General features: G+C 35.7%; 3 protein-coding genes across 3 annotated transcripts in view; 1 reads left to right on the top strand and 2 right to left on the bottom strand.

Annotated features, from left to right (window-relative positions):
• SYPL2 (Synaptophysin-like protein 2) overlaps positions 1–19,455 on the top strand; it is a 31,410-nt gene extending 11,955 nt beyond the window's left edge. The window contains exons 8-9 of the mRNA XM_051215604.1: positions 16,804–17,133; positions 17,167–19,455. The gene's annotated coding sequence lies outside the window, so the exon portion shown is untranslated. The remainder of the gene's footprint in view (positions 1–16,803; positions 17,134–17,166) is intronic.
• Positions 1,595–8,441, bottom strand: MS3_00007341 (uncharacterized protein). Its single transcript, XM_051215606.1, has 2 exons — positions 6,638–8,441; positions 1,595–5,252 (listed from the first exon to the last, which is right to left on the bottom strand). The coding sequence occupies exons 1-2, from the start codon at positions 6,826–6,828 to the stop codon at positions 5,093–5,095; spliced, it is 351 nt and encodes a 116-aa protein (XP_051066137.1). The 5' UTR covers positions 6,829–8,441; the 3' UTR covers positions 1,595–5,092.
• Positions 19,456–19,653: 198 nt separating the features above from the next.
• ACVR2A_1 (Activin receptor type-2A) overlaps positions 19,654–24,624 on the bottom strand; it is a gene marked incomplete at its 5' end in the record, with an annotated part of 39,193 nt that continues 34,222 nt past the window's right edge. The window contains 2 exons of the mRNA XM_051215603.1: positions 19,654–20,684; positions 23,781–24,400. The remainder of the gene's footprint in view (positions 20,685–23,780; positions 24,401–24,624) is intronic.

The raw sequence follows: 24,624 nt of genomic DNA, 5'->3' as shown, positions 1-24,624 counted from the left end.
TCCTTCATCCTGTTTAACAATACCCTGTTGAAGACTTTTCCCGGTATTGAGAAAAGAGTGATGCCCCTGTAGTTATCACACTTGCTGAGATCGCCTTTCTTCGGTATTTTGATCAGTAGTCCTTCTTTCCAGTCTGTTGGTACTTGTTCCTCATCCCAAATCTTATTGAAGAGAATGTGGAGTATCCTTGCAGTTGCCGCTACGTCTGCTTTTAGTGCCTCTGCTGGGATGTTGTCCGGTCCTGCTGCTTTGCCACTCTTGATTTATCTGATGGCCATGCTGATTTCTTCAATTGTTGGTGGGCCAACATTTATTGGGAGGTCCGTGGGTGCTGCTTCGATGTTGGGTGGGTTCAGTGGAGCTGGTCGATTCAAGAGTTCTCTGAAGTGTTCTACCCACCTGTTTTGTTGCTCTTCAATGTTGGTGATTACCTCGCCTTCCTTGCTTTTCACTGGTCGTTCTGGTTTGCGGCGATTTCCAGAGAGTTTCTTTGTCGTGTCATACAATTGTCTGATGTTTCCTTCTCTTGCAGCCTTTTCCGCCGTCGTTGCTAAATCTTCCACATATTTACGTTTGTCGGTTCTGATGCTCCTCTTCACTTGTTTGTTTATTTCCGTGTATTCAGCTTGTGCCTTGGCTTTTTCTGCTCTTGTTCGACTGGTATTGATCGCTGCCTTCTTGTTCCTCCTTTCTTGAATCTTATCCAGTGTACCAACAGTGATCCATTCCTTGTGGTGGTGCTTCTTGTGACCCAGGACCTCATGACATGTTGAAGTGATTGCCTCTTTGATCCCCTTCCAGTTGCTCTCCACAGTAGTTCCTTCTCCATTGAGTAGATCATGAAAGGCCTGGAACTTGTTGCTGAGGACTATCTTGAATTTGTTGAGTTTGTTAGTATCCTGGAGAAAGGCCGTATTGAACTTTTGTGATACTGTCTGCCCCGTTGTCCAGTGCTTCTTGAGTTTCAATTTCATCTTGGCGACCAGTAAGTAATGATCTGATGCTATATCAGCTCCTCTCTTGGTTCTCACGTCCTCTATAGTCCTCCTGAACGTTTTGTTGATGCAAATATGGTCGATTTGGTTCTGTGTAGAGTGATCCGGTGAAGTCCATGTGGTTTTGTGTATGCGTTTATGTGGGAATATGGTGCCGCCTATGACCAGTTTATTGAAGGCAAATAGGTTTGCAAATCTCTCACCGTTTTCGTTTCTTTCTCCCAGTCCGTGTCGTCCCATGATGTCTTCATATCCAGTGTTGTCCGTTCCAACCTTGGCGTTGAAATCTCCCATCAGAATGGTCAGGTCCTTTGTTGGGCACTTCTCGACGATTGACTGCAGCCTATTGTAGAATTGATCTTTAGCGTCTTCATTGTAGTCGTTGGTAGGCGCATAGCATTGGATGATGTTCATTGAAATGCCCTCTTTCTTTGTTTTAAACGAGGCTTTGATGATCCTTGGTCCATGAGATTCCCATCCTATAAGTGCATTTTGCGCTTGTTTGGACAGCATCAATGCAACTCCTTGTGTATATGGTGGATTTTCTTCTTCATGGCCGGAGTATAACAGGAGCTCTCCTGTAGTTAGTCGTTGTTGTCCAACTTGTGTCCAATGTGTTTCACTGATCCCAAGTACCTCTAGATTGTATCTTCTCATTTCTACAGCAATTTGGAAGACTGTCCCGGTGTCCCACATTGTACGAACATTCCATGTACCTAAATAAATGGTCGCTCTGGTTGTCAGAAGGGGCATCGGCCTCGTAACTTCCGAAGGGATTCGGCTTTCATCATGAGGCGTCATAATTCTTCTAAATGAAGATCTTCTGACTCCCAGGGCAGAGTTTAAAAGGTTTGAATAATTTTTTCTGGTTAGCGTTTTTTTAGCGAGTTAGTTTTCTACGGGATGGGGACGCTAACCCCATTCCCGACTCTCCTCCTTTATCCGGGCTTGGGACCGGTAGTAGCCCTCGGAGGGACTCCAGGCGGAGTTAAGAGTTGTACTACAATTTATTAATAGCTAATCTGATGTAATCAGACAGGGGTTTTGTGGAGATTGTAGCAATTTAATAATTGAATTCATGAGTCAATTTGAGCTAGACCACCATAGAAAACCTGGAAGCACTGAATTGCCGTTTCATCCCATTATGGGACTCCTCAACCGGGTCTGTTGTGAAATAGTAACTCACTTAAGACAATGGTGGACGGTGGCTCAAGTTTGTGGATTGGTTGAAGCTAAACATTAACATTGTTGGATGCCGGATCAGTGGTCCAGAGGTTAAGCGTTTGTACGGAAGACTGATATGTCCTGGGTTCGAATCTCGCGGGGTGGGATTGTGGATGCACACTACCGAGGAGTCCCATACTAGGATGAAACGGCCGTCCAGTGCTTCCGGGTTTTCCATGCTTGTCTAGCTTCAATTGACTTAGGAATTAAATTTATCTGAAGTACATGAAGATAATGTTTCTATGGTACTAATTCTATCAATTTCTTAATATTACAAAATATCTGTATATCAGCTTGTTAGTTCAGTGGTCTAAAATTGTTGTTGAGAAATAATTATAAAGAATGGATTTTAAATACGAAAAACAAATTGAGAAATTGAAATTGAATTAAGTAAATTTATAGTATCATTGCGCCTGTCTTCTCTACTTTTTTGTTTGACTAATCATAAATCTTTTTCTCCAGTACAACATAAACTTATTTATGGCTGTCATCAAGTTGACAGGGTAACTATGAGCTGTTTACCGGAGCTAATAATATTTGTAAACCATCGGATCCCGGTCCAGTAGTCTAGAGGTTGAGTGTTCGTATGCAAGACTGAGAACCCTTAGTTTAACTCCCGGCTCGGGGTCATAAATGTTCACTGTCGAGGAGTCCCGTACTAGAAAGAAACGGGTGTCTGATGCTCCCAGGTTTTTAATGGTGTGATTTAAAATCTATTATAAGTACCCACTGAAATATTAATTTCCCGACGAGGTGCATATAAGGTTGTTTAAACTTCTGTTTTGTTCACAATACACGTCAGAATGTAAAAGTATTCGATACTGTTATTAAGTTTTTATAAATTCTTTAGAGAGGATAAAATGAGGATATTCATATCACTACTTTTAATGGATAGTAGCGATTAATTTGCTAAACCTGAAACCAATTAAGTAGTCCGATTCACTAACCTTCTAGTACTCCAATAACATTTGGTAATTCACCATTTTTTATTATTAATCTTAGATGCTTTCCTTACTTTCAGACAACAACTCAGTTTGTCATTAAACCACGCCCATTTTTCGATTTATTGTCGCTATTACTATTATTATTATTGTCATTATTATTACTCTATCGATCTGTCATGTTAGTAATGGCTTTCCTTAACCCACTCATTAACGTGACTTAGATAGATTTTTTACCATGTCATACGTATTTATCATAATTCTAGTTTGTTCCTACCTATTTTAAATTAAAGTATATTACCATTCCACATGCAGAATGCAATTCTCTATAATTAACACTTCTAAACTAATAGTTTTTAGAATCTTATTCTGATTATTATTGCCTTTCGTTTTTCCAGCATTGTTGTCGTGTTTGTGATTGTTTATCTGTCGCTACTAATCGTAGTTAGGTCTCACTCGTCATGGCTTCTCAATAAAACTCAGAAAGTCGTCTCTTGTAGTTAATCACTAGTAAGCACATGAATATTGTTAGTTCAGGATATTTTTGAAGATCCTGTGTTCAGTTCTTGGTAGGGTCGTAGATACAAATTGCAAAATGATTTTCATGTTTAAACGTAAAGGTTGCTCTGTTCATCCTAGTTTCCAGTAGTTGTTTAGCTATAGTCAGTTTGCGATGTAGACTACAAACTGAACAATTTCCACAAACAGGTGCGCAGGTATATTTTATTGTTATTTTTCACATTAATTAACATGAAGTTTGATAGGGAAATAAGATTCAATCAATTTAAACTAGTTTTAATCATCTTTTTCGGAATATGTGTTACCCATTAAAATAAATTTTATTTAGATTAAGTTAATAACAATTTTTGTCATCTTAGCGTTGTGAATATAGCTAAGTCGTATTGAAATCACGAATCACGATCAAAGTTAGACATCCAATGAAAACCTAGAAGTACTGGATGGCTGTTTCATCTTACTGTATGACTTCTCAGCTATGCGTTAATTGAAGTTGGACATTTACGCTGCCAGGTTCCTGTCGATCGTCTAAAAGTCAGATGTTCGCACCTGTGAATGGGGTCCTGAGTCCAGTTGCCGGATGCGGGGTTACGGTTGTACACTGTAAGGAGTCCCATATAGCCATCTAGTGCTTCTAGGTTTTCATTGGATATCTAACTTTGATCGATTCGCGATTTCAATGAAACTCAACAATTTCCACAACCTTATACTGATAATTATCATATGCTTACTACTGACTAGCTTCGAGAGGAAATTTTTTGAATTTTGGTGATACGTCGCGATCAATGAAATTCAACCGTGTCGGGTGTGAGGAAGGTACCCATTAAATGCAATGTAAGATGGTCGTGAAATATAGTGGATTGATTGAAGGTTTGTACGCCGTTAGATAACAGCTCAGTGGTCTATAGGTTAAGCGTTCACCCGTGAGACCGTAGGTCCTTGGTTTGCCTCTTACTTTCTGGGTCGCGGATGACCACTGCTGAGGAGTCACGGTTTCGAAGAAACAAGATTTGTGTTATGTTCTTATCACTCGAGCATTTTATCCCAGTACATCTAACTGAATCATCACTTAATAACAAATGAGATCCTAAATAAAAGTCTATATTTTTTTAAAATAAATTGCTTTTAATTCGATCTCAGTCATTGTACGAAGTCAACTAATTTAGACAATCGTGAATAATTTCAATCATGATTTTTGAGTAATTAGAAATTAAATGTGTTATGTTTCGTTATTGCTTGAATGCGATTACTGATGCGTCTTACTCGAACGAACGAAGGATCAATGATTCAGCGACTCGATAGCCTATTCTGGTCCGTTGTCCCCAACTCTGCTAACTCGATCAAGAAGTCTGGGTAAGGTGTAGAAAGTGTATTCTACAGACAACAGCAGATAACAAGTCAGGCAGGCAGATCAGATCAAGCATACAAGTCAAGCGTATTTATACAAATATTTACAATCGATATTGTCATGGAAGATTTTTGAACATTAATCAACAATTGACTGCTATTTGAACATTTAATCGATAGTTCATCAATTGACCTATTTGTACATTTAATCGATAGTTCATCAATTGACCTATCTGCACATTTAATCGATAAGTAAATTACAAAATTTGAGTTTCGGGGATCTATCGTCCCCAACACTCCTCCCCTTTTTAGAAGATCCGGAGTTGATATCCGGATTTTAAGTTTTCCAGGTCCATCCTCCCCCACGAAACAGTGTTGGATCTTCATATGCCCACGTTATAATTAACTTGAATTTATTTAAGACATATTTATCGCACTGAACAGAGAATTGACTGAAAGTGACTAAGTCTTGAGGCTGAACGACACTTGATATGAGGTGTTCGAAGTTTAATTCTTCTGAAATATTGTGACCAAATTTATTTGGAATCTTATTTGTAGATAATGGATCATCAAGGTAATTAGCATCTATCAAAATTGTATTAAGTTTTTGATCATCATTTGATGCATCTGACATATTTTCTGGTAAAAGAGAATCTTGATAATAAGATTTGTCAAAAACATCTGTCGCAGACTGATGAGAACCATTTGAAGCAGTTGTATTCAGTGTACTGCTCGATTTGTTTTCTGTTTCATGGGTGGTTATTGCGACAATTCTATGAGCATTTACCAGGGAGTGTGTTTGTGAGCTGGATAAGTCACCGTCTGCACATGCTGTTTTGGGGATAATGGAGTTTGAGTCCATTACCGGGCATGTTTCTGGAATGGAGAGGACTGGACCACTGGGCGAATCTTGAGTGACTGTTGTACCGTTTGAAATACGGTTTATCGGGGATTCATTGGGGCTGTAAACATTTTCCAGCTCTGTGCGCAGTTGAGAGATCAATCCATCCACTTCCGTTGCATCACCAAAGCATGAGTGATTTAACAGCTGCGTGCGTAATTTGACTAAAAACTCCAACTGTCTTTCAAATAGCAGCTGTACTCGATCGGAAGGGAAAGTCATTTTTTTTTATTCAGCACCGGTAATGAAAATTACTGTTTGATTAATGACCAATGTTGCTGAAGGACACTGATGACAAATCTGGATGCTGAAGGCTGACTTTGGATTGTTCTTTTTTTTTACCCCGTCGCCAATTGTTATGCTTCGTTATTGCTTGAATGCGATTACTGATGCGTCTTACTCGAACGAACGAAGGATCAATGATTCAGCGACTCGATAGCCTATTCTGGTCCGTTGTCCCCAACTCTGCTAACTCGATCAAGAAGTCTGGGTAAGGTGTAGAAAGTGTATTCTACAGACAACAGCAGATAACAAGTCAGGCAGGCAGATCAGATCAAGCATACAAGTCAAGCGTATTTATACAAATATTTACAATCGATATTGTCATGGAAGATTTTTGAACATTAATCAACAATTGACTGCTATTTGAACATTTAATCGATAGTTCATCAATTGACCTATTTGTACATTTAATCGATAGTTCATCAATTGACCTATCTGCACATTTAATCGATAAGTAAATTACAAAATTTGAGTTTCGGGGATCTATCGTCCCCAACACTCCTCCCCTTTTTAGAAGATCCGGAGTTGATATCCGGATTTTAAGTTTTCCAAGTCCATTCAATTTTTTTAAGAATACAGATGTCAGGACGATAAAAATACCACTAATAATAACAATACTCATATCGACGAAGTAGCAGAATCAATTGTTCTCAAAGTAATAACTACTTCATTGACAAATAAAACCCAAAAACAAGTTGATTAAACCAGTCATTTAAAATATGTGAAAAGGATTAATGCAAACCTTTTATCAAATAAACAAGTATGCTTGAATTTGTCTGTAAATGATACATTATGATTTTATACAATCATGTGATGATAAGATTTCAATAGTAATGTCATCATTAAAAAGACTATAAGGCGTAATATACTATAATCACATTGAATATCATTTTGATTAATGTATTAACTAAAAATCAATGTTTTAATAAGGATCGATAAGTGTTAGAGGGTTGGAGGCAGTCTACAGAAAGACTTTTATGAAGTTTTTAAACTGGTTAATACTCATCAGCAGAGTGTATCTTCAAATTCTGAAGTGACAGATGCTCCTTCAAAGATTCATATATCACATCGATTGGTAATACGGTTAGGCAAGTTATTAATCAGCCAACTGAGTGACGACTAAATTCTTATGGTAATGATTTATTTACGATAGTCAGTTATTGAGTTGTCAGTAATTTCATGTTGTCCGGTCCTGAGTTGATCTAGTCCTTCCAATCACCCTGAGTTATTCGACATCAGGGTGCATTTAATTTTTCATTAAAATGTCTGTGTTAGTTAACACATGACTCTAGACCTAAGTTCCATATAAGTTGGTAATTATTAGTAAGGTATATCTGTAATCTCAATAGTAATTTATCCATTCTTGAAACAGTTATCCTGGTTAATTAACAAACGACCTGAATATATTACTTTTATAACTATTTATTAGTTTCACGAAATCATCTCATACTCAAAAATTCTATATTAATATAAATTTCTTCCGTCACACTGTTTTATACACACAGGCTATCATTCACGATGACGATGGAAAAAATAATAATAATAATAATAAAAATAATAATAAAAAATAGTAACCTTTTGAAGGCTCACTTAACAATAGTCATATGTTATACTGTTGTTAATCAAAACCTTTCACTAGTCGTTCGTGGACGCATTCTCATCTATGGCCTGCATGTATATAAACAGACGAACAAATTAAATTGGCAGTTATTTCTGATTGGTTGTATTTGATTCTTAAGCAAACTCAATAAGCTCTTAAATGAGTTTTGTGAAGATTAATGTCAATTCAAAAGTGGTATTCATCAAACATTGACCCAAACTGAGATTAGTATTTGAAATCAGAGAACATTGAATAGCTGTTTTATTCTAGTACCAGTTGCCTTGGGAGTGAAAGCCAGCCAGATTAATCGGGTTTATGTTCAGGACCTTCAAGTCTCACTGTCAGAGTTTAACTATTAGACAACTAGATTTGTATTCAATGGTACATATTTTCAACTTCAATCATTGTGTGTTATAGTGTAACGATCATCTAATACTTACTAGTCGAATAAAACTATCAACATGGTTAAAAAATATCGACCTTTAACTTTTTGAGAAATGTCAATATCACAGTTACAAATCATTAGAGAGATTATCATCACACCGACAGGTTTATATACGCGAACTACTTGTTCCCTTATTATCAGTATTCTTCCATTAGTTTACTAATAAAATCTCCTTACATTTCATTTCTGTATAAAGTAATCTATATTTTCTTTCAATATTTTGATATATATCTATTTATTTAATGAGAATAATTTAATAATATTTTTGATTGAGATCATGAACCGATTGATGTTAGACCACCATTGACAACCTGGAATCACTGGACTGTCGCGAGCGGGATCGTGGATACGCACTGCTGAAGAGTCCTATATTAGGACGAAACGGCCGTCTAGTGCTTCCAGGTGAGGAAATAAAAAATCCGAAGCTTTGAAATATATTCATCCAAGTATCAGTTCATATATTTTCTATGTATCTTCATTAAATAAATTGGTTTACGATGTTTTCATATTCCCTTTTTATTAAACTGATATTATATTTTTTTGCCATTCATAAATTACTGTTAATTAGCTTGTAGGGGGGCTGGTACTATGTCAAGCTCACATAGGTTATTCTAGTTTTTGGATAGATCAGTCTATTCATTCGTCTTGAGTCACATTTTGACCATGTCAATTACTCGCCTATCAACCTTGACTTCTTATATGAGCTTATGTGTGTACACGTCTTGTCCCCTTCATCACTTGTCTGAAACTTATTTTTGTCTGACTATAAATATTGAGTCACGGTTGGTTGAGTTGACTCACTCACCTCCTACCTTGCTCGTCGTCGCGTTTCGTTTTACTCTCTCCAGTTCGCTTTCTCCATTTTGTCCCTTGATTGTCTTTACAGATCAATGAGTTTACGAAATATACGTACTCGAAAATCCGTTCTCGTATTTAACTTATTTAATTTCATTATTTACTAACGTGAGCTAAGTCGACATATATATGTCAATCACCATAATCACAATCAAAATTGGATCAGATCCTGGGCCACTAAGAGTTAAAAATCTGTAACTCATTGTTGTGGTAGTTAAGATTTGTCATTTATAGTACAGTGTCTGGTACTGTATTTCATGTATATGATCACGTGAATTTCTGAGTCCCAATAGTGAAAATGATACACAGTATACTAGGAAGCTGGGTGGCTGTTCTAGTATTCCGACTGATGATTCGGGAACAGATGAATTTTGTTTGTATACTTAACTTTTATGATACAAAATTTAATGGACTCAAAGTTATTTCCATCGACAAATTTACAGCAGAAACTTTATCATCAATCAAAACAGTTTATGACTAACTGTCTTATTCACATTATCAAAGTGTGATTATAATTATAGTTTACTTGTCAAAATGCATTTGTTAATGGATAGAAACACATCGATGCAAAATTAGAAGGAAAGACATCTTAGTTATTACCCGGTGACTCATTCATAACGAAATTAAATAACTTATAAGAAAACACAAATGATTTCTATCTATATTCTTTTTATTAGAAGAATCCGTAGAGTTTACGTATAAGGGCTAGACTATCAGGAACGAGGACTCAGTCAACCAGAAAGTAGGATTTCGAGTTTAAGATTTAAGGTCCGTGTTTAGGTTTTAACTTTGAAACCAAAATTTAAGGGTTCGGATCTAAGATTAAGATATGACGTTTAGGATTTAGGATTATGGTACCAATGGACTAACAGTAAAGCTTGGCTCCGATCCTAAACCATAACTTTAAACCCTAATCATAATTGCAACTGAAAATCTTAAGTCTTGATCTTAATTCTGACCTTAATAATTACGTCTCGATTCTGAATTCTCATCCTAAACGGTTGGTCATAACCTATAATAATAATAATAATCCCTAATTCTAATTATAACTATGCATCTTAATCCTAAAGTCTAAATCCTACTCTTAACTCTAATCTTAATTAAAAATATTTTCTTCATTTAAACTAATTATCTACGTTCAATGGACAACATTCTGTTTTGATATATACGCTGTGACCTTGGACAGGCTTACTCATTTTTTACTCTCTTTCCTTCATAAGTAAGTTCTATGGAGAAATCATATTTTCAGTATGGGGACAAGACAGATGTTCAGTGCTTCCAGGTTTTTGTTGGCGGTCAAAGTTAGATCGATTTGTGATTTCAACTGGGAGAAATATCACATTTACACAGTAAATTACAAAACTAAATCCATTCGGTTATATCTGTTTAATCCAATTCATTTATATAATTAACATGTTATTCTTGTGTTTCATTAGCTGGTTAAAAAATTACATAGCCAATCGTGTTTATTCATGTCACATAAGAATTAGAGTTATACTAAAACAATTTAATATTGCATACATTTGTGAATATATCTTTTTAATTAACGTAATCTAAACATCAGTTACCTAATTAATCCTCGCTTATTTGATCTCAAAATAACTTGCTTAAAAATACTTGGTAATTATAGAATGAAGATCATGTGTCAGACCGTTTATACGTTACGTTTTAGGTATTTGAAACTATTGTGGACCACAAAGGTGGCTACTCTAGTTTCTACAGACTGACCAACTTCAGATATCCCAGTACGACCCCAATACTGTTCCCAATCTCTAATATATCAGAACACGAACCGTAGATGAAAACTGTTTATGGGGTCTCAGGAGAAGAATAAGAATTTACAGACAAATGCATATTTATACAGTTAGGGCTACCATAAATATTGACCAGTAGGAAAATGACACGTGAAATAAATATTGACCAGTAGGGAAACGACACGTGAAATAAATATTGACCAATAGGAAAATGACACCATTTCACGTTCAAGGATAGTATTAGACCTAACAGGATAATTTTTGGGATATTTTTGTGAATATCCCAACACAAATTTAACTTATCAGGATAGAATATCTGGTTGAAGTCAGTTCATGATATGAATGACCTTTTAATCAAACAATTTTCACAATCATTCTATCTTAATAATAGTAAAATAATCACCGGTGACTAATGTCAAGAAGCTTTCTATAAACTCTGATGAAAAAATATGATTAGTGGGGTTCGTTTATGTTGAAAGAGAAATCGATAATATCAATAATGCTGAATGATTGTTGCTCAATACTTTTCTCTTTCTAAAAGACTGGATTTGGATATGTGGGACATTGAATTTAAGCTAAATGGTATAAAAATACTGGGTACGGGTTTAATCATAATCATGGTTACGTAGTATGATGAAGTCTCGTTCTAGTGCGTAATATCCTTATCCATTACTTCATGATTTACATTCATTGTCAAGCTGATGATAATCAGTAGTGTTAGCTTTCTTCTACAATTTTAAGGCAAGATATGCTTTTTCAGTACTTATTTACAGAAACATCAACCTTTATTCCACTCCCACAGCTTATGTGTCTGCAAAAGAAGAAATTATTGTTCTATGAAATTAAAGAGTTAATTTTAATGAGAATAAATAGTTTCAAATTTTCACTGTGACTAACACACTTATTCGACAGACAGATGTTACTGTTCAATTCTACTTCTGTTCAAACAGTCAGAATATAGATTCAGTTATACTAAATGTGAGCAGTTTGAATGTGAAAATAAACTACTCCTCATTCAGGATATTGGTCATTTGTCATTAATAACAATTCATGACGAGACTTTCTACTTAAACTTTGTTAAAGTAGTATAATTAAAATGATAAAATATATTTCCCACAATGGACGTAGTGTATAGCTGTAGATGGTGCTCATAGACAGTAGATAGTTATTAGCTAAATAAATGATGTTTTGATACTAAGCCCATCTTCGTGTACCTTTGTGGTGATTGCTACTTATATTGATATAAGTAGTATATGTCGCGAGTTAAAACGTAATATCCGGCAACAGAAGATGAGGTGAAGATCAAGAAAGGAAGAGCGAGAGCACAATGGAATTTGTAAGAAAACGCTGGAATGGGAGACAATGGATTAGTGTTTGCAACGGAAACAGTCCAGTTTGATATGATGCATTGATATTTTGCAAATTGACTTTATGGTATTCAGATTTTATTGAGATAGTCTGTAATTTTTGTGCTAAATACATTCAGTTGTCCCCACCCGTGTTCTGTTCACTACACCTTCATTATGTAAGCTTGTTCTGTACAGGCTATTGGATGTTAGTAGTTCTAATGAGACAAAATAGACCTCGAAGCATGGATTGGGACTTCCCATATTATTCGTTTAACTGCACGCGTAGCTCTTCTCGAGTATACAACTGGTCCCAAGCCCGGGTAAAGGAGAAGGGTTGGGTATGGGGTCAGCAACCCCATCCCGTAGAAAAAATCTTGCCAAAAAACGCTAACCAGAATAAATAACTTAAACTATTAACTCCGCCTGGAGTCCCTCCGGGGGCTACTACCGGTCCCAAGCCCGGATAAAGGAGGAGGGTTGGGCATGGGGTTAGCGTCCCCATCCCGTAGAAAACTAACTCGCTAAAAAAACGCTAACCAGAAAAAATTATTCAAACCTTTTAAACTCTGCCCTGGGAGTCAGAAGATCTTCATTTAGAAGAATTATGACGCCTCATGATGAAAGCCGAATCCCTTCGGAAGTTACGAGGCCGATGCCCCTTCTGACAACCAGAGCGACCATTTATTTAGGTACATGGAATGTTCGTACAATGTGGGACACCGGGACAGTCTTCCAAATTGCTGTAGAAATGAGAAGATACAATCTAGAGGTACTTGAGATCAGTGAAACACATTGGACACAAATTGGACAACAACGACTAACTACAGGAGAGCTCCTGTTATACTCCGGCCATGAAGAAGAAAATCCACCACATACACAAGGAGTTGCATTGATGCTGTCCAAACAAGCGCAAAATGCACTTATAGGATGGGAATCTCATGGACCAAGGATCATCAAAGCCTCGTTTAAAACAAAGAAAGAGGGCATTTCAATGAACATCATCCAATGCTATGCGCCTACCAACGACTACAATGAAGACGCTAAAGATCAATTCTACAATAGGCTGCAGTCAATCGTCGAGAAGTGCCCAACAAAGGACCTGACCATTCTGATGGGAGATTTCAACGCCAAGGTTGGAACGGACAACACTGGATATGAAGACATCATGGGACGACACGGACTGGGAGAAAGAAACGAAAACGGTGAGAGATTTGCAAACCTATTTGCCTTCAATAAACTGGTCATAGGCGGCACCATATTCCCACATAAACGCATACACAAAACCACATGGACTTCACCGGATCACTCTACACAGAACCAAATCGACCATATTTGCATCAACAAAACGTTCAGGAGGACTATAGAGGACGTGAGAACCAAGAGAGGAGCTGATATAGCATCAGATCATTACTTACTGGTCGCCAAGATGAAATTGAAACTCAAGAAGCACTGGACAACGGGGCAGACAGTATCACAAAAGTTCAATACGGCCTTTCTCCAGGATACTAACAAACTCAACAAATTCAAGATAGTCCTCAGCAACAAGTTCCAGGCCTTTCATGATCTACTCAATGGAGAAGGAACTACTGTGGAGAGCAACTGGAAGGGGATCAAAGAGGCAATCACTTCAACATGTCATGAGGTCCTGGGTCACAAGAAGCACCACCACAAGGAATGGATCACTGTTGGTACACTGGATAAGATTCAAGAAAGGAGGAACAAGAAGGCAGCGATCAATACCAGTCGAACAAGAGCAGAAAAAGCCAAGGCACAAGCTGAATACACGGAAATAAACAAACAAGTGAAGAGGAGCATCAGAACCGACAAACGTAAATATGTGGAAGATTTAGCAACGACGGCGGAAAAGGCTGCAAGAGAAGGAAACATCAGACAATTGTATGACACGACAAAGAAACTCTCTGGAAATCGCCGCAAACCAGAACGACCAGTGAAAAGCAAGGAAGGCGAGGTAATCACCAACATTGAAGAGCAACAAAACAGGTGGGTAGAACACTTCAGAGAACTCTTGAATCGACCAGCTCCACTGAACCCACCCAACATCGAAGCAGCACCCACGGACCTCCCAATAAATGTTGGCCCACCAACAATTGAAGAAATCAGCATGGCCATCAGATAAATCAAGAGTGGCAAAGCAGCAGGACCGGACAACATTCCAGCAGAGGCACTAAAAGCAGACGTAGCAGCAACTGCAAGGATACTCCACATTCTCTTCAATAAGATTTGGGATGAGGAACAAGTACCAACAGACTGGAAAGAAGGACTACTGATCAAAATACCGAAGAAAGGCGATCTCAGCAAGTGTGATAACTACAGGGGCATCACTCTTCTCTCAATATCGGGAAAAGTCTTCAACAGGGTATTGTTAAACAGGATGAAGGACTGCGTAGACGCCCAACTTCGAGACCAACAGGCAGGATTCCGTAAAAATAGATCGTGTACAGACCAAATCGCAACTCTACGGATCATTGTGGAACAATCAATTGAATGGAATTCATCACTCTACATCAACTTCATTGACTACGAAAAGGCATTTGATAGCGTGGACAGAACAACACTATGGAAACTTCTTCGACACTACGGCGTGCCTCAGAAGATAGTCAATATCATACAGAACTCATATGATGGATTACACTGCAAAATCGTGCATGGAGGACAGTTGACAAAGTCGTTCAAAGTGAAGACCGGTGTTAGGCAAGGTTGCTTACTCTCACCCTTTCTCTTTCTCCTGGTGATCGACTGGATCATGAAGACGTCAACGTCTGAAGGAAAGCGCGGGATACAATGGGCATCTAAGATGCAGTTGGATGACCTAGACTTCGCAGATGATCTGGCCCTTCTATCCCAAACGCAACAACAAATGCAGGAGAAGACGAACAGTGTGGCAGCAGCCTCAGCAGCAATAGGTCTCAATATACACAAAGGGAAAAGCAGGATTCTCCGATACAACACAGAATGCACCAATCCAATCACAATTGACGGAGAAGATTTGGAAGATGTAAAAACCTTTACATATTTGGGCAGCATCATTGATGAACAGGGTGGATCTGATGCAGATGTGAAGGCGCGGATCGGAAAAGCAAGAGCAGCATATTTACAACTGAGGAACATCTGGAACTCAAAGCAACTGTCAACCAACACCAAGGTCAGGATTTTCAATACAAATGTCAAGACAGTTCTACTGTATGGGGCAGAAACCTGGAGAACTACAAAAGCCATCATCCAGAAAATACAGGTGTTTATTAACAATTGTCTACGCAAAATACTTCAGATCCATTGGCCGGACACTATCAGCAACAACGTACTGTGGGAGAGAACAAACCAGATCCCAGCGGAGGAAGAAATCAGGAAGAAGCGCTGGAAGTGGATAGGACACACATTGAGGAAAGCACCCAACTGCGTCACAAGACAAGCCCTCACTTGGAATCCTCAATTCCAAAGGAAAAGAGGAAGACCAAAGAACACATTACGCCGAGAAATGGAGATAGACATGAGAAAAATGAACAAGAATTGGAAGGAACTAGAAAAGAAGGCGCAGGATAGAGTGGGTTGGAGAATACTGGTCAGCGGCCTATGCTCCATTGGGAGTAGCAGGCGTAAGTAAGTAAGTAATTAAAGCTCTGACATGGGAGTTGAAGTATCTTCATTCAGGCGAAAGCTGAGATTCTTCGGAAGTCACGAGGCCGATGCCCTTTCTAACAATCAGAGTAACAATTAACATAGGTACACAGAATGTCCGGACAACCAAAATAAAGAAGTAAACAATGACAGGTTTAAGGTCAACAAGAACCAATCAACATCAAGGTATACAGGATAAGCTGTGAGCCATAGGTGGAGAAATTCGAACACTTCACTTCTACCTGAAGTTTGTGCTGATGATGTTGTTCAGAAGAACGATGAAATTTCCACGACCAAACCGTCCAGTTCAGAGAACAAAATTCCATCAAAATCATCCACATAACCTATAAATCTCCACTATCTCAGTTACAAATCATCTCTATCACCTCAAAACACGTTATGACTGATTGTTAAGGTGACAAAATTTCACGAGAGGTCCATGAAATTCCACCTTGTTTATGGATTTCAATAGATACAGAACTCAAGCTATATATGTTTTTTTCCTATTTACTTATTGTAATCATAAATTAAAATTATTATACTAAGTATTTTAAAATCGTATAATAAGAATAAATAGCGCCTAACTGATATCGAAAAGGTGAGTTTGTACACAATTAAGTTGTGTAATTCCAAACCAAGTGAATACAAGCATACTATAACTATGATGTATAATGAACTGTCATAGAGTAGTTTGCTGTCATTTCAGTCATGTGATATTACTGTTGTTGTTATCTTTCAAATCTCCCAGCTTTCTCATTTCTACATTAGTGAAATAAGCTTACAATGATCTTTGTCATTTATCTATTATAATCTATGATTATTACCTACTGTAACTAGTAATGATACTACTATTGCTACCATTAAGTGAGTTGTTGAAAATGAAAAATAAACTTATTATAAACATAATCATTTGCATCGATCGTTACGTTTTATTTTGTTTTTTTTTTCTCTTCGTTAGACGCCATTTATACAAACACCCATACCCATATACAGATGCTTATTTCAATTACAGTTGAAAATGGGAAATATGAAACAAAATCGAAAACACCAGTGTCGTTCCCGTAAGGCTGTATGTACCTGTGTATATGTTTAATTTTATGGTCCTGGAAATAAACAATAACTAATATAATGTATATATGTGTGATGGGGAACGTTTCGCAGTTATATGATCATATGAACCAATCACATTCTGATCGGAGGTTTTACAATACACACAAATTAATTCATTTTAAAAGAAAACCTGCTAAAAATTGATTAAAGAAAAGTTTGAAGCAAACAGCATTATTGTGTAAGAATCATTTGTTAATGGAGTTTTGTTTAGCCTTGAAAAAACAAACTAGATTCATTTATATTCAATTGAGTACTTGGAACATGCATCACATATATCTATCTACCACTTGCTCAGATGTACGATACTAGCTGGTATAAGACTAGATTGGAAGAAAGTTATCTGAAACCAAACCAAAACGTGTGAATACTCTTTTAAGCAGCTGGCTGTTAATTTGAGTCACATCGGTAGATTAAAAATTAATTTTTGAGTACTTGTGTGATAAGGGGTACTGTTTGGTTAAATATTTTGTATGATAATGGTTCATAATTTTTTGCAGTAACGATATTGAATTAATCCTTTTCCTTACTTTAAACCTTGGACTTAGTGTTATCGGTGTGCTTTTCCTTCATATATGGATGCTGCAAATCTGTTAAACGATCATCTACACATTAACTCTCTAAGTAATATTTATCTAAATGTTATAACTTTTGCCCTTGTCAATTATCATGTGACAAAATCGCCAATCAGAATACCGACTTCCATGACGTTATTATTGTGCTAAACCAATGGCACGTCAAACAGCGCTAGCAGCCTTGCGTCAACTCCGAATCGTTGTTGGTCCTTCTCGCCTAGGCCTACCCGTTTAGTTCGGAACACAATCTCAGCCTCCACTGTATGAATCGTTTATTTCAGGTATACTTGGTTTATGTACAAACAGACTATACCGCATTATATCATATAAGATCATGTCAAAAAGTGTCCGTGAGTATGAGAGGTTGTAACTAAAGAATTGGAAATTAAGTATAGTAAAACGTATAACAGTAGCCAAAAGGTCAAATGAAAGCTTATGATAAAAGGAATAAGAATTTACATATAATATAGTTACTTAATAGTTATCCAATAGGAATATATGTAATAACAGTTCACAAACAATTCCTAGCAGTTACCATTCATTTACTCTTCGTTCGGATATAACACTAAATGCTATATTTTTCCTTTTCGCGTCTATTCTCAACATTTGTCATCATCAAACTGTCACTTGTGTTAATTTGAAAATCCAATTACTTGATGCAGTTAATCAATTAAATTTTCATAAAATGTATTCATAAAGCACTCGAAATGATACAAAGGTTATCATAGTTATTAATGTTCACAAATCTCAGGAACAAAGTTTCTCATCTTAATTTATTCAATGTTTAATTTACAGCTCTAGTTATTAATGGTAAGTTCCAATGAATTGGGAAAACTGTAAAGCAATCAAATCTATATTTCCAGGAGCATAGTCAGACATGCAAAAACTGACTGAATTTGTAGTCTCGATGCGATTGATTTCAGAGTATATCCTAACATCGTGATAGTTAGTACGTTCTAGTTCAAGATTTATCAGAAAGAAAACATCAACTCACTAGAAGAATCAACCTCGTAGGATTTTAAGTCTAGCCCCCAAAAGTTTTATCATTTATCTGCTTGATGAAATATCAGAGACTTTACCTATGTAACTACGGTCAATTCTCAACATAATTAGATCATCTCTCTCTACCACAAACGAGTTAGTTGTATTACAATTATTTTAATTCCCCTCAACGATCACCACTGTTCCTAATGAAATCTGAAAAATTCATCTCAAAATATATTCTGATGTGTGCTACTGATGTCGGTGGATATAAGTAATATGTATCAGCAATCAAAAATGAAATGCCTAGTGGGAGAACGTTAAGGAGATCGGAAGAAACAAAACGAGATCAGAGAATGATTGGTGTGGAAGCGAAGGAACAATCAAGTCTGAGACAATTGATTATTATTTTGCAAATGAAATATTTACTGTATGATTCTCAGATTTAACTAAGAGATTCTGTAATTTTATATTCAAATACATTTGATTATTCTCAACGGTGTTCTCTTTCATTACAATATCATCACTAATATATACTTGTTATAACTTGTGATCGGCGATTAGAGGGCAGTGACTTATCGATCAGACCAATGACGCGTAAACCCGTATGAGCGACCTAGAGTCCTGATTGAGTCCTGCTTCCCTGTCTAGCCCAGCCAGTCGAGTCCAGAACATCAATCAGAGCCTCTGCAATATGAATCATTATCTTTCAAACATACCGAGTTTATATACCAATCAAACAGACCACAACGTACCAATAAAATATGAAAGAACATTTGTATAAGAAGTAGCCATATGTAGCTGTGAATGAAGGAGGTAGTAATTAATATACTGGGTATAACTCAAGAATGATAAAACGTATAATAATAGTTTATGAGTTAAAATAACGCTTATAATAAGCGGAATATGAATATGCATAGTTTAGTTACCTAATAATTATACAATAGAAATATACGTTTAATATTGGTCCATCAATAGATTCCAAAAGTTACCATTCATTATTCTTGTCGGGACATAACAATACTGAATAACAATTTAAGTAACTTACATAATATCGATTTATTTTTGATTAATTTTTAAAAAATATATACACTACTAAATTCCAACTTGTTAGCTGAATAATAGTTCATAAGATCAAAGATAATGTCGATTAGTTTCTTTCTTTCTTTCTTTTTTGTTTGTTTATTTATTTCTCATTATAAGAAAATCAAAATAGAAGGTATCTTTAGTGAACTTCCTAATTTACACCTTCTTTTTTTCTTCAATCTCTCTCTTTCTCTCTTAATAATCCTTCAATGTTGATCTCGTGTAGAAAATCATTAATTTAAAAAAATATTTCTATTATGTATATATTCACATCAATTAGATGAATCCAATTAAAGAATTCTTTTCGACAACAATCATTTGAAAAATAATAAATAAGTAATCATTTTGATGATAATTACTTTAATGTAGGTGTAAAATATTACAACGGGTGTTAAAAAAAGAAAAAAAGAAAAGAAAAGCAAAAACAAAAGAAAAAGAAAACTTTTTTTAATGAGTTAAGTTAGCTGATTAGTTCACTTGACTAATTATCTTAGCTCAGCTAGAAAATAGAGAGATAGTGAGAGAAAAGAAAAAAGAGAAAAAGAAATAAATAAAAAGAAAATAATAATAATGTACACAAAGCCAAAAAAAAGTTTTTTATTTAGTTAAAATACATCCATTAACTTCCTGTTTATTTTTTATATTCAGTTTTTATGATGTACTTTGTATTTTATTAAAATAAACTTGAACATTATAAGAAACCTAATTGTTTTATAATTCTGGTGGAGTTTTGTTCTCTGAGCTGGATGGTTTGGTCTTGGAGCTTTCATCATTCTTCTGAACGACATCATCAGCACAAACTTCAGATAGAAGTCTATTCAATTTAAAATTGTTGTTATGATTATTAGCTTTACTCAATATTTATATCTTTGATACAATATAGAATTCTCAGCATAAAGTATTTCAACAAGTTTCCGTTTCTTACTACTTAGACGATCCCTGACAATATATATTGAATGATTCCCAATTAGAAGTTAGCAGTCCAGTCAATCGACATTTAAATAATGTATATTCTTTTCGATGCATATTGTTAGAAACCATGATATTGTATATTGTACAATGAAAGATTGTACACTTTTCAGAAATGCACCTGAATAGATTATGCAATTAATAAACATAATGATGTAGTAAACCAAACAAAATTCCATAACTTGTTGAAATATTTAGATGGCAGGAAAAGTAGCCTACATGTTCATGTTTTAAAAACACACTTTGTTTATTGGTAAAAAGTGTATAAAAATAAATTCAATTGAAAGAATATAGATATTGACATGAACAAGATGAAAAATGTGATTATGATTTCTGTAAATAAATCAAATCTTGAGTATGATTAAAATTTGAAAGGAAACTGAATTGATGAACGAAAAAAAAAAATCCATTATTGATAACTCCCGACTAGTATGAAACGAATATCTCTGACTTGTAACGTTCAATTATCTAACTACTTAGGACAATAAACTGTCAAATATAATAAAGATTTATCCCTTTTACGTGAGTTTTAATATTCTAACAACAATTATGAATCAGTAGTTGCATCATACATGAGCATGAGTTCTTAAACACCTATAATCTCAATTCAATGAAATTTCAGTATCTTCCGTTATCAATTGCCTCTTTTCTTAGCCTTAATTAAGTACAACTTAATTATCATGTGAAATGAATGATATAATCTCTGAATAGTAATCTTTAACTATCTAGAATTGGCGACAATATAATTTATCGATTTTATAGCGAAATTACACATTGAGGAAATCACCCAACTGCGTCACAAGGCAAGCCCTCACTTGGAATCCTCAATTCCAAAGGAAAAAAGGAAGACCAAAGAACACATTACGCCGGGAAATGGAGATAAACATGAGAAAAATGAACAAGAATTGGATGGAACTAGAAAAGAAGGCCCAGGACAGAGTGGGTTGGAGAATGCTGGTCGACGACCTATGCTCCATTAGGAGTAACAGGCGTAAGTAAATAAGTAAGTAATAGCGAAATTCATTTTAGCTTATATCAGTTTGTGATGAAAACTCTAAATCTAATTCCTAACCTTAATCATCAATTGTAAATCATAATTCTGATTACTCATACTACTTTATAATCTTCATTTACTCTAAAATAAGGTGAACACTTTCAAGGTTATTTTAGCACCATTCAATAGTGATCCATAAAAATTTCTTTCAGTTTATTTCATTTGTTTAAATGTTTGTAAAAATTAAAAATTATTTTTAATGTGTATCATAAGTTCATTATTAATAATTATTCTTATCGACTATTAATATTAATTGAATATGAATCCATAATTAACAGAAAACTTTTTTTTTTTTTAATTTTTATTTTGGCAACCAACTTAATTCAAACAAACAAACAAAAAATTTAAAGTGTTTATATTCTTTATTTATTTTATTATCTTAAAGAGTATTCATTCATTTGTATCTTATAAAATGTGAATTAATCAATTCCAAATTATTATATAACTATGTTACATTTACCCAAAATGAATAATGAATATTGATTGAACTCCACTAGTTATAGCTAGTCTTTAGAACTTCAAGAATTGTATTTTAAAGCTAGTTACTAGGTAAGCAGTATAGTTTCATGAAATTCGTAGAAATTTTATAGCTTAAATCACGAACTAATCTTAGCTAGACTACTAATGAAAACCAAGATAACTTCGTGATTTAAACTATGAAGGTTTTACAATCTCTATAAAATCCTATACTGATAATAATTATATGCTCACTAATGATCGCGTTTAAAATACAATTCCTGGAGTTCTAGTGACAAGTGGAGTTCAATCATATCGGGTGTGAAGTAGCTATTTATCTTCACCACTGGACGTTTCTCGAGAAGTATCAATAATTGATTGAATTGACACACACCGTCGCCCCCAAATGCCCTGGTACTGACGAGAGTGGGGAGAGACAGCTCTCCCTCTCGAAATGCTCTCACATCGTCGTGTGCATACAACCACTGCTAGGGAAGTCCCACTCACTACCTTCTCACGGTGGGGGTGTTGTATAAGAAATTGAGAGGACGAAAAGCGAACGTCCGGCACTCTAACCGGGTTGGTCAATACGAAGGATCCACCTAGAGGATTTGGAAAACCCTGATTCCGAACCAATGGTGTACATGGGCTCCAGTATCCTGAGGGAACAAATGGCGTATGAACCAATCGTTGGTCACCCGCTACCATGGGACTGCATCTCCTTGTAGCGTCAGTTATTATGTTAAGCCCATATTCTAGCTTTCGGATAACCCAATCTATTCATTCTACTCGTACATATTTTAACCTTGTTAATTATTCGCTTATACAGTCCTCCTTGTTTTTATATGAGCGTATATGTGTGTACATTTCTTATCCCATTACTCATCACATGTCTGTAACTTATTTTTGTGCAGCTATAAATATTGATTAACGCTTGACTAAAGGGAGTTGGCTTACCCGCCATCTCCACTGCGCGTCATTTTGCTGCGCTCTATTCCATTCGTTTCATATACAAAATATATCTATTCAAAAGTCCATTCTCGTTATTTGACTTATCTAAATCCGCTACTGACTAACGCGATTAAAGTCGATGATTATATACGAGGATAGGCGACATATATATTTCAATAACAATCATTCATACGATCAACTTGGAGTCAGAAGTCCGGCCACTAAAGTGGAGAGCCCGTCAACAAACATCGTCCGATATAAACGGCGATAAAATTAAGGGCCCCACATCCTTAAGATGCTCCACTGCTTTTTGGATTAGACATTTATGTCGAAGGCTCCGGGTGTGGCCCTTTAAAAAAACCACCCGTTTCGGTTTGGGCAACCGGGCAATATCACAGCCCTCACAAAAACCAAATGAGATTTGTGTGGCGAATATGTATTTGGTGCCTCCTTGTACCAGTATTTATGTGTTCAAATAAATAAATAAATAACCTTAGTAGCCTAGAGTTCAAGCATTCACTCATTTGGCAAAAAACTTTGGGTTCAATGCTCGGCGGGATCGTTGTCTCGTACTTAAGAGAAGTTCTATACTAGGAAGAAACAGCTGTTTACTGTTCCCCTGTTCTGAAGTGGTCTAGCTAGGATCAGTTCGTCATTCAAACCATAAAAACATTTTCTATAAATCGCTCTACAGTTACTAATAAACTTTTGCGAAACTAAACCTTATTGATTAACATAATTAACTTTAAGGCTTACTACATCCAATATGATTCAAACAGTCAACAATTTTGTATTTATTAGGAATTGTTCAACCAAATAAATTGTTAATCATTGATTAGAACACGATGATCCAGTATAGCGAATTTCATAATATAATTATTGTATTTTAGTTTCAAATGTGGAAGTACCCAACTGATGAAGATGTGACTGTATGTTGCATAATTTGCTTTGATACTGACCCGTTTTAACGGAACTAATCATTTATCAAATTACAATTCGTCAATTCCGCACTCTTTCCAATTTGTTATTATTGTTATCGACTTCCTTTTGATAAGTTTAACAACAAACCATATCTCCATGTATTCAAGCATTTATTGTTATTTTGTATATTTTATATTGTTAATGTGAAGTGATGGGGACTGACACATAAAAAGCAGTGATTACATTACTGTATTTTGAAACATGTTAATTATACTCCATCAACTATCTGGTCTGAATATGTTATTCACTTTGAATTTGTTTACATGATAAATCGCATTTGTACAGCTTACTTATCAAACAAGTTCATTCAACGTTATTCGCCTGAAAGGTTGACAGATTATGTAAAATCACGCATTTTAGTTGTGTGTTGCGATGAAAAAGTCCAATAAAAAAATCTACGATAAAAAAACGAATAAGGATAATAGAAAACATCTTTTTCAATCCGTCGTTGATGGAGTAAAATGATTTAATTGATTAGAACCAAGAGTCAAAGACTTCCAAACGGTAGAAAGCTCACAAAAACTTAAACAGAAAAAAAATCTACCGAACGTTTGTGTTGATGGTGTTGTTCACAAGAACGATAGATATCTCACAATTGAACTTTTCAACTGAGAGAGCA

Source organism: Schistosoma haematobium, chromosome 4 (assembly GCF_000699445.3).
Source record: "Schistosoma haematobium chromosome 4, whole genome shotgun sequence".
Lineage (NCBI taxonomy): Eukaryota > Metazoa > Platyhelminthes > Trematoda > Strigeidida > Schistosomatidae > Schistosoma > Schistosoma haematobium.
The sequence above is the reverse complement of the archived record's forward strand: the minus strand, read 5'-3'. Positions and strand labels throughout refer to the sequence as shown.

Bases quoted from the DNA above. Each gene is read 5' to 3' on its own strand.
- MS3_00007341 (XM_051215606.1), bottom strand. From the start codon at position 6,828: ATGAGTATTGTTATTATTAGTGGTATTTTTATCGTCCTGACATCTGTA. The intron at 5,253-6,637 runs GTCAATTGATGA...ATGTGCAGATAG, and splicing joins TCGATTAAATGTGCAGATAG to GTCAATTGATGAACTATCGA.